The sequence below is a fragment of the Alexandromys fortis genome, unplaced genomic scaffold (genome assembly GCF_014885135.2).
Source record: "Alexandromys fortis isolate MF-2015 unplaced genomic scaffold, M_Fortis_MF-2015_v1.1 scaffold_41, whole genome shotgun sequence".
NCBI classification, from domain to species: Eukaryota; Metazoa; Chordata; class Mammalia; order Rodentia; family Cricetidae; genus Alexandromys; species Alexandromys fortis.
In genome coordinates, this window is record NW_026067923.1 from 10,215,542 (window position 1) to 10,229,670 (window position 14,129).

At 42.5% G+C, this 14,129-nt stretch overlaps 1 protein-coding gene across 1 annotated transcript in view; it reads right to left on the reverse strand.

Annotated features, from left to right (window-relative positions):
- Positions 1-3,895, reverse strand: part of Prex2 (phosphatidylinositol-3,4,5-trisphosphate dependent Rac exchange factor 2) — a 268,825-nt gene extending 264,930 nt beyond the window's left edge. The window contains exon 1 of the mRNA XM_050142087.1: positions 3,365-3,895. Within this exon, the coding sequence (XP_049998044.1) occupies positions 3,365-3,481 (117 nt within the window). The 5' untranslated portion in view covers positions 3,482-3,895. The remainder of the gene's footprint in view (positions 1-3,364) is intronic.
- Positions 3,896-14,129: the final 10,234 nt, after the last annotated feature.

A 14,129-nucleotide genomic window follows, 5' to 3' on the forward strand; every position in this document is an offset into this window, starting at 1 on the left:
CCCAACTGCTTTTGTAAAGGCACAAATAAGAACACGGGGGAAGGGGGGCAAGGTAGGCAGCCTCAGGCCATAACACTCAGATCCCCCTCACTACTCCTGAGCTCCCCCACCACCACCGAGCTCCAGAGAGCACCAATGGAAGAAGCTAAGAGATCAAATTGTGTACAAAATGCAAATGTTTAGTGAGAACTGTAAGGCATCACATAAATGATGGTGGCTATTGCATGAAATAAAAAGTTTTCTCAGCACCTTACCGATAACTGGGTATAAAGAATACCATGAATAAGGCCACTGACGAGCCAGCTCAGCAGGAAAAAATATTGGACTGCCAAGTCTGATGCCTTGAAATAACAGAATTAGATGCCCTAAACCCACATGGTGGAAAGAAACAACCAACTGCTTCAAGCTGTCGTCTGACCCCACAAGAGGACTTAGCAATGGGGACACATGCATACGTACACACAGAGACACAAAATAAACAAATATATACACATCTGTATACATACATACATTAATTTTAAAAAAAAGAACACCATGCCAGAAGACCCAGAAACATAGAAAAAGAGTGTAGAATAAGAAAAGGATTTTTTTTTTACTATGATGGCAACCTATATCCCTCGCTCTGTAATATCAGCAGAAGGAACACAAACCACTTAAGACAATTTTCAGATCACAGCCAAATCTGATACACTCTGTCTCCTCAGGTACAGAACCACTGAGAAATGCTATCATTTCACTTTCTTGAATATATACTAGTGAGCACAAAGAAGCCTGAGAAATTGAGGAATAATTGACGTTACACAGACAGGCCTCACATTTTGGGATATCAAAGCCTGAACAGGAAACAGGTGCCAAAGCCATTTATTTCTGTAAGATGCAAAACGCAAAGTCCTTGCCTCATGAGCCCATAGCAGGGCATAGCAGAGCCCTACAACATGCCAGGAACAATCCCAGCTCACATCTACTTCTCCCTGGGATTGGAAATGACACTCCTTGTGGCCTTCACAGGTGTCCCAGTCTGTACAACAACTTCCATGGCCACCCTGCTGCAGTACCACAGGTCCACTGAGAAACAGCTGTATATTTTTTTCAGGACCAGTGGAACATGAAGCAGGAGGACCCCCTGTTCAAAAGTCAGGGAGGAAAAGGCTAGCAAAGGTGCAGAAATGCAGGACTGCTTCTCTTTCATGAGCAAGAGGGTCTTGCTCTATTGCTCCACTGACGTCACACGCAAAGCCAACGTGGAAGGATAACACTGGTAAGAATTTCAAGATGGTGGAGGCCAGACCTTAAACCAAGTAAGGACCATTCCGCGCACAAAGCCTTAAGTCACAGGGATGCACACATATACACACGGGTGTGCACAGGACACACACCTGAAAGTACCCTGTGTCTCCTATCCCAGTCCAATCATTCTATAATCCTGCACCATGCCATGGACTGAAAAGCTGAAGCAAGCCACACCAACTGTTGCCCACACTGGGACATTAGACATTGGCTCTTAGTTCTACGGAGCCACTAATCTGGACATGGTTTCCAGTGTTTCTCATGAAGCACAAACTTTCATTTCCCAGGCAAAAACAAGAAGGAAAATTCAAGCACATTAGGTCACTCTCTGCCTTCTTATCTATACAGAATTAAAGACGAAAACGTCTTCTCTTTTTACCCCCTTAAATGCTTTCTTAAATGTGCCAGTGATGTCTTGACAAAACAGTCACCAAGTGAGACTATTCAGTCATATTCTACCACAAGAGTCCTTACTATTACAAAACTCCAATATGCCATGTCAATTTTATAAAATTGGCAGCACATTTATTTCTTTTTTGATTTTCTGAGACAGGGCTTCTCTGGGAAACCCTGGCTGACCTGAAATTCACTCTGTAGACAGACTGGCTTCGAACTCATATTAGCCTCTCTCTGCCTGCCAAGTGCTGGGACTAAGAGCCTGTGCCACTATGCCCGGTGAAAACTGGCATTTTAAATAAAAATCAACAAGTCAGTTTTTGAGACAGGGCCGAATTCTTGCCTATTTCTGCAATTTAGCATTGGCAGTCTCCCTATCCATCTATTTTCAGAAAGGCTGCCTCTAAGAAATGACTCACTTCACATCCAAAGACTTAGTTCCCAACAAAGTTCCATGAAAGTCAAATTTGAAGCCACTAAAAGTTAAACCTTCCTAAAACATGCTCTTGTCTGTAATCGCTATATGATCACATACAGTGATCCTACCCATCACCAGCTATCCTGGTATTCTTTAACACGCGTGCCTCCTCAAAGAATGTAGACCCCACCCCCAGGCTTGGAGAAACTGAATTTGAGAGGTCAACCTGTGTGTTTTGCATCTTCCGAGACATTGTTCTTTCCTTCCTGACACAGCTGAGTGAATTTCTCCACGGTGACTGCAAGCACAAACGTTATAGATTGAACCAATCTCGGGAGGAAGTTCGGTATTTGAAACATTTCTCTGAGAACCTAGGGGGTGTGGAACACAGCTATGAAAGGGGGAAGTGTGAGGGTCTGGCAGGGTTTGGGAAGCTAACCCCTTCCTGGAAGGATGCCCTCTCAGTTATCAGGATGCCACAGGACTGACTGTAAATTTCTTTCTCCCAGTTAGCGAAGAAAATTCCGCCTTTACGTGACGTCTCAGGAGTTCAGATTCCCACAGTTTCTCCTCTCCTGTCTGAAACGGAATGAAATGCTTTTGGAACAGAATTCCAGTGACCTGGAAACACCTCCTGCTCAGTCTACGAAATCCTGAAGTTGTCAGACACAAAGCGAGTTTTAGGACCCGGCTCTCAAGGGGGTCGGTGTGCACAGGGGGACCGGGAACCAAGAGTAGGGCAGATTCAAACCAGGAGAAAGGAGATTGGAGGGAGGAAGGACGGGCGCGCACATGTGGCTTTAATATGCAACAGCTGCCAGGGATGGTGACCCTGCTGCTCTTTCTCCTTCACCACCACCCTCAGAATCCAACGTTTCAATGATTATACCTAAAGGGACCTCACTGCTGCTGATCTAATGACCGAGTCCGGCTTCACCACGTTCAAGGACTTTTTAAACTGTATGTACCTGAAGATAGCAAATGTAAGCAGGAAACCAAGGCTTTTAAACAAAATATGAGTGGCGAGAAAGGGAGAATAAAGAAAATGATACCATGAAATTAGCCCTGGGAGATGGATCAAGAAAATTGAACGCAGATGGGACAGGTTAACTTCTCCCACGCGAGTTCTTCATGGTCTTGGCCACTCTGTGCATGTTCAGCCACGAGCCCATCCCTGGGGTCCCCGCGCTACCCATACGGGTGCCCAGTCCTGGCGCAGACAATGCTCCGGACCTGGTGCCCTGCGTGGGGCCGGTCACTCACCGACACCAGGAACTCCAGCGTGCCCACGTAGTCGCGCTCGGTCTTCTGCAGCTCACTGAGCACGCACACGCGCAGACGAAGCTGCTTGTCCGCGTCCTTGGCACTCTCGTCGCTCATGGTGGCCGGTCGGGCGCGGGGCTGGGGGCAAGTGCGCTGCCCCGCGCCTGCTGCCGCCTCTGCTGCCCGCAAAGTTGCCGCCTCCGCGGAGTCCGAGCGGGACGCGCAGCTTCACATGTTGGCCCGAGGCCGGGGCGTGGGCAGAGGAGGCTGCTCGAGCTGCGACACGCGCGCGGGAGGCGCGGGACTCGGAGCAGGACACTCCCGGGAGAGCCGGATCCCGGCCCGGCCCGCCGCTCTGGCCTCACGCGGCCCCAACCCGAGGGGAGGCGGCTCCGGCAGTCACAGCGGTGACTTGGACATCAATCAAATGCTTCAATCCATGTGACTCCGACCCTTTACCCTTAGCCAAATCTCAGGAAAAAGGAAACACAACCCTGGGGAAGTGTATCGTGCCAGCTAACTAAACACACACACACACACACACACACACACACACACACACACACACACACACACACACACAGAGAGAGGAACGGAACTAATCCGAGGTTCCCAAACCTAGGAGGACACTTGTGAGACAGCTCTGGGGCTGCTCCTGGGAATCCCGCCCATTGTTTAGCTTTAATGTGTTTTGCACCAAGTCTGAAAGCAAAGAAACAAGTCCCCGCGGTTACATAACTGCTTGGGAACAAAAACAACCACAGCATTGACCCTCCCGCGTTTGACAAGGAACACATTGATTTTGGGTTTTAGTTAGTACAAAACAGGTTTGGTTTAAAAAAAAAAAAAAAGCAACCAATATTATTTCACAGGTCAGACAAGCTTTTGTCGAGGCTGGAAATGTCAATTAAAGTGATAAATGAGAAAAGTAGAGGGAAGTGACAGCCCCTGTCCATACATTGATGCCACATAGAACAGGTGGTACTCCGGTTCAGTACTTTTTAATACCACCGTGTGTCTATATTTTTTCAGTGATTTTAAAAGACAGGAGCGCTGAACGGTCATCAGAAGACTGACAGACAGCAGGGAGATAAATGGGGAGGATGCACAGGGGATGATTGACAGGTGATATCTAAAGGTAGATGACAGATGATTGGCAGTTGGCATACAGATGTCATAATCTTCGGTTTTGAAAATGGAAAGACCAAAGCATTTGATTGTAATACTTAAATTTATTGATTTCTCTCTTGGGAACAGAACCAAGACCTATAAATTTAACAAACCAAGTGACCCATTTGCATTTCTATCTAGATATCATCCGCATGTACTTTCAGAGTCATTTTTTTCTACTTAAAACATATTTACACAGCTTACAGTTGATGACATTTAAATAAGTGGAACAAACACTTGTGATGCAATGAAAAGGCAGCCAAGCTCGCTCCAAGAGTCCGCAGCCTGAGCTAAACGAAAGATATTTTCCTTGGTATTTACATGAAAATAATTTCCAGTTCCCCTAAGTCTTTTGCAGGTATGATTGTGACTTTCACCAAACGAAGAGAAATCATGCATGCTTCTTGTGTTAAAGACTCGATATTCCCGTGATGTGAGGGATGCTGATGAAAAAAGGTGGCTTTGCCCCCCTTTTTTTTTTCCATCTGACTATTTAGAGGCAGCCAGGAGCTGAGGGCAAACAAGGTGGGCAGCTTCACACTGTGGCAGAAGAACAAAGGACAAGGCACATTAAAGACCTCCCTCACAGCACCTGGTAAACAATGAACAAAAGAAACCAGAAGGCTCAGGAAATACACACAGTAGCTAGTGGGAAGTTCAAACAGGGTCTACCCTCTCTGTGGGCTACAGGTAGTGAGCACATTTCTTGCTCCCACGTGAAACAATTAAGTAAACAAACAGATTTCTATTCAGTTCTGTGAATGAAGCAGAATGTTTTCTCTTGCCAGCTGTTCCCAGTTAGAAATCACATTGCAATTTTTTTTTTCATCAAGACATTTAGTCTCTGTACAGCCCACTAGAGTGATCAGCTCACTGAGAGCAAAATACTTGAATCTGAATTGTCTCCAAGGTTTATACCCATCCAAGGCTTTTGTCTCTGTTCTACAAACACACCTGGAAGACCCCCATGAAAACTGTGCCCTGCTAAGATCTTAGGAACCCTGAGTGCCAGAAACACTTCTGAGTGTGGGTCACAGCCATTGCACGACACTGACTTGAGGTCCTGTGCAAATGAAGGTTCCTGAGTCTACTCTTCATGGTTTTTTTTTTTTTTTTTTTTTTTGTCTCAGACATTACACCCGATATTTTTTCAGTGAGGGCCACAGATTCTTGGACTTGCTAACATTTGAAATCTACCTTCTACAGACTTAGAGCTGAGTCAGGGAGAGGATCAGGCCCTTAAGAAACTCCACTAAAAGACAAGCCTCAGGAATTGCTTTGTGAACGGAAGCTAACCGAAAGATACATGTTTTAATTGTGTGGCATTTTTATTATCTCAGAAGTGCCCTGAAGAAATGATTATGCTGTTTGTGGTTTCGGCCCCCTTTTCTCCTCCGTCTATGCCTCAGTGTCATTTTTAACTAATGGAGAACTCCAGGACACCTTGGAGTGCATTCTGCCAGCTCTCTTCTGAGAAGACTCTTGCAGAGACCTTGGTAGCCCTGGCTGGAGTCCGCAATTCCTCATCAAAGACTTGAGAGCATAAGAAAACAGGGCTAGAGTATCTGGAAACTTTCACTTTGATGGTAAATAAGGTCTTTCACAGACTCTGAATGTGTTGTGTCCCTTCCCACTTCCTCTATTGAAACTTCAGGCTGTGCCTGCCAGGAAAAGGGAAGCAACAAGCAAGATGATGGACAGGATCCAGTTTTGGGTTGTTGTTTCTTTTTTTTTTTTCCTTGAAATACTAATGAGGTTAAAGTTTTAAATAAAAAAGAGATGGGGGGGGGGAAGAAGATAGAAGTGCCTGAGTTCTGGATTAGTTCAGTCATTAAATTTATTTCATATGCATGAACTTGGGGCAGTTAGAATCTATTAAAAGGTTCAAAGAGCTCAAGGGCAGAGCACAGTGGCCTCTTTTGGTCAGGCCCAGAGAAGGACTGGCCTGAAAAGGTGAAAAATACAGGGCTGCCTCTTTGCAAGAAGACAGCTTTACAGATACATTTCAGGAGGAGGTCATATTTGTCTCTTCGACATTTCAATACTGTTGTCTGTGTAAAAGAATTGTCAACTTAAAAACAAATGAAAAGATTGCTTTACTGCACGATCATCAACTGTTCTTTGATACTTCCTTAAAGACTGTGGTCTCTCATTGATGACTTCACGCCATGTTAACAGATATAATGGAGGTGCATTGATGCACACCTAGCAGACTTGATCAAGAGGTGATTTCTAAGACTATACACTTGATTGCAGTTCATGCTTAATTTCTCAGTTGCTTCCTCTTTAGTTCGTTGATAATTTGGTCAGATCAAACGCACCATACTTTGAAGCATATGATTAGTTCTATCTTAACTCATAGAGCTGATTGAGCAGGTGAATAGCTTAAATGATAAAATATAGTGCTCGTGAGCCATATTTCAATTTCTGATGTAATATTGTGGGACACATAGAACAAACCAAATCTTTGAATGATGGACTTTAGCAAGATTCTGGAGTTCTCTCTAAATGAACTTGATTAAGAACAAGCCACTCTCTTAGCCCAGTCTACGATGCCATTAGAACTCACGTTCTCATTAGGAAAAGCTAACTATTAACATCCCAGTAAACAAGCGACCAATGATCTCTTATTAATCTCAGAACAGCATCATCCTTGCCGTGTCCATCTCCCTACAGAGCCTCTGGTTCACCCCCTAAAAATAGGCCTCTACGCCTTATAGATCTTCAAACTACTCTGCATCTCTCTCCTCCCTCAAAAAAGAAAATGTCTTAAGAGCTCTCCACATTGTCTTTAGTCGAGAAATTAATGCTGCCACACATAAACATACCCGCATCCACATGCCCATAACTGAGACTGTTGCTTTCAAGATAAAAGGCCATTGCACATAGGTGTTATCAATGTAAGGTGGTGGCAAAGGGGGCTTCTCTTGTATATAAATCATGAGGGAAACATTCTAACGTTTGAAAATACATTCTGTTGGTTTGTATTGAAACAATTTTGCTATGTGGCGCAGGCTAGCTTAAAACTCACTATGTAGCCCCAGATGGTCTCAAACTCTTGATCCTCTTACCTCAGTCTCCAGAGTGGTGGAAATGATTAGAGGCACACCACAGTATGACCAATCTACATGACTTAAAAGCAGAAACCCTTTCCAGGTGTGATTACAATGGGAAATGCAGCTACGGAGGAACGACACAAGATGCAGCGGTGCTGGCTTTGCAGGTGGGTAAAGGGGACCACAAGCCAAGGACCATGGGTGGCCTCTAGGATTTGGGAGAAACAAGGATCTTACAAAATCTAAGGGAATGTAGCCTTGTTAGCACCTTGATTTTAATGCGTCATGATTTACATTGTCCCTCCAGCCTTCGGAACTGTATAAAGATAAATGTATGTGTATGTTTAATCAATCACTGATTTTTGTTTCGTTGTTTTGTTTTTTCAAGACAAGGTTTCTTGGCAGCTTTGGAGCCTGTCCTGGAACTCACTCTGTAGACCAGGCTGGCCTTGAACTCCCAGAGAACTGCCTGTCTCTGCTCCCAGAGTGCTGGGATTAAAGGCGTGCTATACCATGGCCTGGCTCATTTTTTTTTTGTGGCAATAATTCATTTTCTTCATTCCTTTACCTTCCATTCTTTCTCCAACCCCTGAATGTGGCTTCTCTCCCATTGCTGCCAGGACTGACCTGTCCCTGTCACTTTGTGTCTCTGTTTCTCCTTTCATTGAAGGCTATTCATTCCCTGAGCTATGTGACCTTCCACCCGCTTTTCAGTGTTGTCTCTCACCGGAGAAAACATCCCTTGCTCTGTTTGGTGATTGGAATAAGAATGGTGCCCTCCCCCAAGTTCATAACTTTGATTCTTTAGTCACCAGAGACTAGCAGTACTTGGGAGGGATTAAGCGTCCTACCCTTGTTGGAGTAGGTATGGCCTTGGTGATGGAAGTGTGTCACTTGGGTGGGCTTTGAGATTTCAAAAGTCAAAGCCAGACCCAGTGGCTCTTTTCTTGCTGCCCAAGGATCCAGATGTAGAACTCTCAGCTCCTTCTCCAGTATCATATCTGCCTGCATGCCACTGTGATTCCTACCATGTTGATAGTGTACTAAACCTCTGAAACTGTAAGTAAGTCCCAAATAAATGTTCTCCTTTATAAGAGTTGCCTTGGTCATGGTGTTTTTTCGCAGCAATAGAACAATGGCTAAGACTCTGCTTTCTATGGTCATGACATTGCCCCAGCTTCCCTTTGATCCTCTGACCCTTCCATACCAAGTTCTCCATGGTGTGTTTCTAAAAGTTGATGTTCTCTAGAATTCATTAATTATCTCATTGGCAGGGGTTTCCCCACCAAAAATTAATGGGTCCCTGTGTTTCCTTATTCCTCACACATGAGTGCTGAGTAGTTTTCCCAGATGGGATTTGAGCCAGAGAACCAGAAAAAGGAGGATCACTTCACCTGTTTCTGTACCAAGCTGATCTGGGCGTGTATAGAACTGGTTCTGTGGTCACCAGATGACATGAAATAAAGAGAATAGAATGACCTTTCTTCACTATTTCCAAGTTGAAGGGAAATGTCAGGTATAACCCACCACCCCTGGTTACACCCTGAGTCACTAGAATTCCAGACTAAAACCCTGAGCTTTCCAGTTAAGTATAGCTCTTCTCTACCATAGAATTGATAACCTCACTACAATTGCAGATCCAATGACAAGATGAGCTGGAGACTTTATCGAAGTGACCCGTCGTCTATCCAGAAGCTAGCCTGCCGTTGTAATTTGACAAACCTTTCCCCCCCCCAAGACACATGATAAAGTGGATGGGAAAAAGGAGCACTCACTGATACTCCTCTAGTCTCGCAGGGGTTTGTCATTGCAGTACTAAATAAGGATGAGTCCAACTTTGCTTTCTGCTTCTCCTGTATCCATTCTTCAATAGCAGAAGCAAATATAAATGCTCCTTTGGTTTCCTTAGAGAAAAAAAATGCTTTATATGAAAAGCATCTTCATTACAGATTGTGAGCCTGCTGAATGAAAAAGAATAAATGAAAAATGTACTTATTTCATTGTCTTATCAAAGTGTTATTCTAATGACTTATTCAAACTCATCTATTCTATTCTCAAGCCAACAATAAGACACAAAGAATGCCTGATGATAATTAGGAACGAAATTACAGCTACTAAAGCACAAAGATAAAACTTCACCAAAATATGCATTCAATAAGCCAGACGTACCTTAGACATGGAAAGGAATCTTCCTGAATGCCCCAGGAATCATATCATTATAAAATAAAAACACATTAACCAGCTTCTTATGCTGCTGTTTATGAAAAGAGTATTAGATTTAAACTTTTTTCTCTCATATATTACATCTCTACTGCATTTCCTCTCCCTTTTCTCCTCAAAGTCTCCACACACACCCTCTTCCCCAGATCCACTCCTTCGCCTTTCTCTACAGAAAAAGAGCAGGCTTCCCAAGGATAGCAATTAAGTATGGTATATCAAATCATATGAAGCTAGGCACATCCCCTCATATTAAGGCTGGACAAAGCAACTCAGTAGGAGGAAAAGATCCCAAAAGCAGGCAAAAGAGTCAGAGACAGCTCCCTCTCCTATGTTAGTAGTACCACAGAAACCCCAAGCAACACAACCGTAACATATATGCAGAGGATGTCGATCAGATTGATACAGACTTCCTGATTGTCACTTCAATCTCTGTGAGCCTCTATTGGCACTGGTTAGTTGACTCTATGGGCCATTCACTTGTGTTATCTTGACCACTCTGGCTCCTATAATTCTTCTTGCCCTCTTCTGCAGCATTCCCTGAACTCCGCTGTGGCTCTCTGCAGCCACTTCCATAAGTTGCTGGATAAAGACTTTCTGATGACGATTATGCTAGATACCAGTTTGGTTATGTAAAATGGCCAGTTCAGGTTCTTTATCCCATTACTAGAAGTCTTTAATAGGGTCACCCTCATGGATTCCTTCAGGTTCTTTATCCCATTACTAGGAGTCTTCAATAAGGTCACCCTCATAAATTCCTGGGAGTTTCCATTGCATTAGGTTTCTACCTCGCCCCCTAAATAGCCCCCCATTCTAATCATCTCCCCCAGTACTCTTTCCCTCCACCGATCCCTCACCTAATCCCTCCCATTCCTATTCATTCCTCCCCCTAGTCTGCCCACAAAATCTATTCTATTTTCCCTTCCCAGGGAGACGCAGGCATCCCCCTTGAGCCCTCGAACGTTACTGTACAAGTGTGCACTGCCACCAACCATGGGGAAGTGTTCCCCTTGTTCCACATCCTCACCAGCATGAACTCTCCCTTGTGTTTTTAATCTTAGTCATTCTCACAGGTATAAGATGCGATCTCAGGGTCATTTTAACTTTCATTTCCTTGATGACTAAAGATGCTGAATATTTCTTCAAGTGCTTCTCAGCCATTTGAGATTCCTCTGTTGAGAATTCTCTGTTTAGATCTGTACCCCATTTTTATTTTTATTTTGTTTTTTTATTGATTTATTAAAGATTTCTGTCTCTTCCCGCCACTGCCTCCCATTTCCCTCCCCCTCCTCTAATCAAGTCCCCCTCCCTCGTCAGCCCAAGAGAGCATGAGCAAGGAACTCAGGACCACGAGGGGTGCACCCACACACTGAGTCAATGGGGATGTTCTATCGGGAACTCACCAAGGCCAGTTGGCCTGGGTCTGAAAAAACCTGGGATAAACCCGGACTCGCTGAACATAGCGAACAATGAGGACTACTGAGAACTCAAGAACAACGGCAATGGGTTTTTGATCCTACTACACGTACTGGCTTTGTGGGAGCCTAGGCAGTTTGGATGCTCACCTTACTAGACCTGTACCCCATTTTTAATTGGATTATTTAGTTTGATGATGTCTAGTTTCTTGAGTTCTTTATATATTTTTGGATATTAGCCTTGTGTCATATGTAGAGTTCATAAAACCCTTTGCTCACTGTGCAAGCTGCCATTTTGTCCTGTTGACAGCATCCTTTGCCTTACAGAAGCTTTTCAATTTCATGAGGTCCCATTTATAAACTGTTGACCTTAATGCCTGTGTTACTGGTGTTCTGTTCAGGAAGTAGTCTCCCATGTAAATGTGTTCCAAGCTATTTCCCACCTTCTCATCTAGCAGGTTCAGTATATCTGGGTTTATGTTGGAGTCTTTGATCCATTGGACTTTCGTTTCTTCCAGGGTGATAGAGACATATTTGCATTCTTCTACAGGCTGATATCCAATTAAACCAGCACCATTTGTTGAAGATATTTTCTTTTTTTTTTTCATTGTATATTTCTGGTGTCTTTATCAAAAATAAACGGTTCATAGGTGTGTGGATTTGTGTCTGGGGCTTTGGGTTGGTTCCATTGTTCCACCTGTCTGTTTTTATGCCAATACCATGAGGTTTTTTATTACTGTAGCTTTGCAATACAGCTTGAAATCAGGGATGGTGATGCCTTCAGAAGTTCTTTTATTGTACAGAATACTTTTAGTTCAGCTATTGTGAAGAGTGTTGCTTTTCTGATTTCTTTTTCAGCCCATTTGTCATATGTTTATAGGAGGACTACTGGTACCTTTTTAAAGATAATCTTGTATCCAGCCACACTGCTAAAGATGTTTATCAGCTGTAGGGTAGGAGTTCCCTGGTGGAATTAGTGGGTTTGCTTATGCATACTGTCATATCATCTGTGAATAAAGGTACTTTGACTTCTTCTTTTCCAATTTTTGTACTCATGATCTTCTTTTGTTGTCTTATTGCTTAGCTAGAACTTCAAATACTACATTGAATAGATACTGAGAGGGTGACTAGCCTTGTCTTGTTCCTGATATTAGTGAATTTTTTTTTGAGTTTCTCTTCATTTAATTTGATGTTAGCTATAGGTTTGTTGTAAATTGCCTTTGTTATGCTTAGGTATGTTCCTTGTATCTCTGATTTCTCCAAGACTTTTGTCATGAATGAGTGTTGGGTTTTGTCAAAGGTGTTTTCAGCATCTAATGAGATGATCATTTGGTTTTTTCTTTCAGTTTGTTTATATAGTATATTACATTGACATATTTTTTTTTTGTATGTTAAACCATCCCTGCATCTCTGGGATGAAGCCTACTTGGTCATATTGGATGTTTATTTTTTTTTGATGTGCTCTTGGATTTGGTTTACCAGTATTTTATTGAGTATATGTTTGATCAATGTTCATAAGAAAAGTTGGTCTGTAATTCAGTTTCTTTGTTTAGTCTTTGTGTGGTTTAGGTATCAGAGTGACCGTGTCCCCATAAAATGAATTTGGCAATTTTCCTTCTGTTTCTATATTTTGAAATAATTGAGGAGTAATGGTATTGGCTCTTCTTTGAATGTTTGATAGAATGCACCACTAAAACTGCCTGGCCCTTTGCTGTTTTTGGTTCAGAGACTTTCAATGACTATTTCTATTTCCTTAGCGGTTTTAAGTCTATTTAAGTAGTTTATCTGATCTTTATTTAACTATGGTATATAGTAACTATCAAGAAAATTATTCATTTCTTTTAGATTTTCTAATTATGTGGAGTACAGGATTTTGGACTATAATCTAATGATTCTGCAGATTTACTTGGTATCTTTTTTATGTCTCTCTTTTCATTTCTGATTCTGCTAATTTACATATACTCTCTGTCTTTTAGTTAGTTTGGATAAGGATTTTTCTATCGTGTTGATTTTCTCAAAGAATCAACTCTTTGTTTCATTGATTCTTTGTATTGTTATCTTTGGTTCTATTTAATTGATTTCAACCTTCAATTTGATTATTTTCTGCCACTGGTTCCTTTTAGGTATGTTTGTTTCTTTTTGTTCTAGAACTTTCAGGTCTACTGTTAAGTTGCTAGTGTGAGATCTGTCCAATTTCTTTATAAAGGTACTTAGTGCTATCAGTTTTCCTGTTAGCATTGATTTCATGGCATCCCATAAGGTTTTGTATGTTGTGCATTCATTTTCATTGAATTCTAGAAAGTCTTCAGTTTCTTACTTTCTGTCTTGACACAGTATTCATTCAGTAATAGTTGTTCAGCTGCCATGAATATGTGGACCTTCTGTTGGTTCTGTTGTTGAAATCCAGTTTTAATCCATGGTGTCTGATAGGATGCAAGGGGTTCTTTCAATTTTGTTCTATCAGTTGAGAATAGCTTTGTGACTGAGTATGTGTTCAATTTCAGAGAATGCTCTGTGAGGTGCTGAGAAGGAAATGTATTGTGTGTGTGTGTGTGTGTTTCCCTTATTATTATTTTATTTCCTATTGTGAAATTATTTATTGCTTGTATTTCCATGAATGTAGTTAATCTTGGGTTTGATTATTCCTTTTAGCACTTCTGTAGGCCTGGATTTATGGATAGATCATGTTTAAATTTGACTTTATCAAGAATATCTTGTTCTATCCATGGTGATTAAAAATTTTGCTCCCAAGATATTAATCAGTATGGCTATAGGATAGGGTCATTTCAGGTTCTCTGTCCTCAGCTGCCCCAGGAACTAACTGGGGACATCGCCCTGGGCACCTGGGAGCACCAAATCTCTTGCCAACCCTAAGATGGCTCCCTTAATTAAGATGTGTGCTTCCCT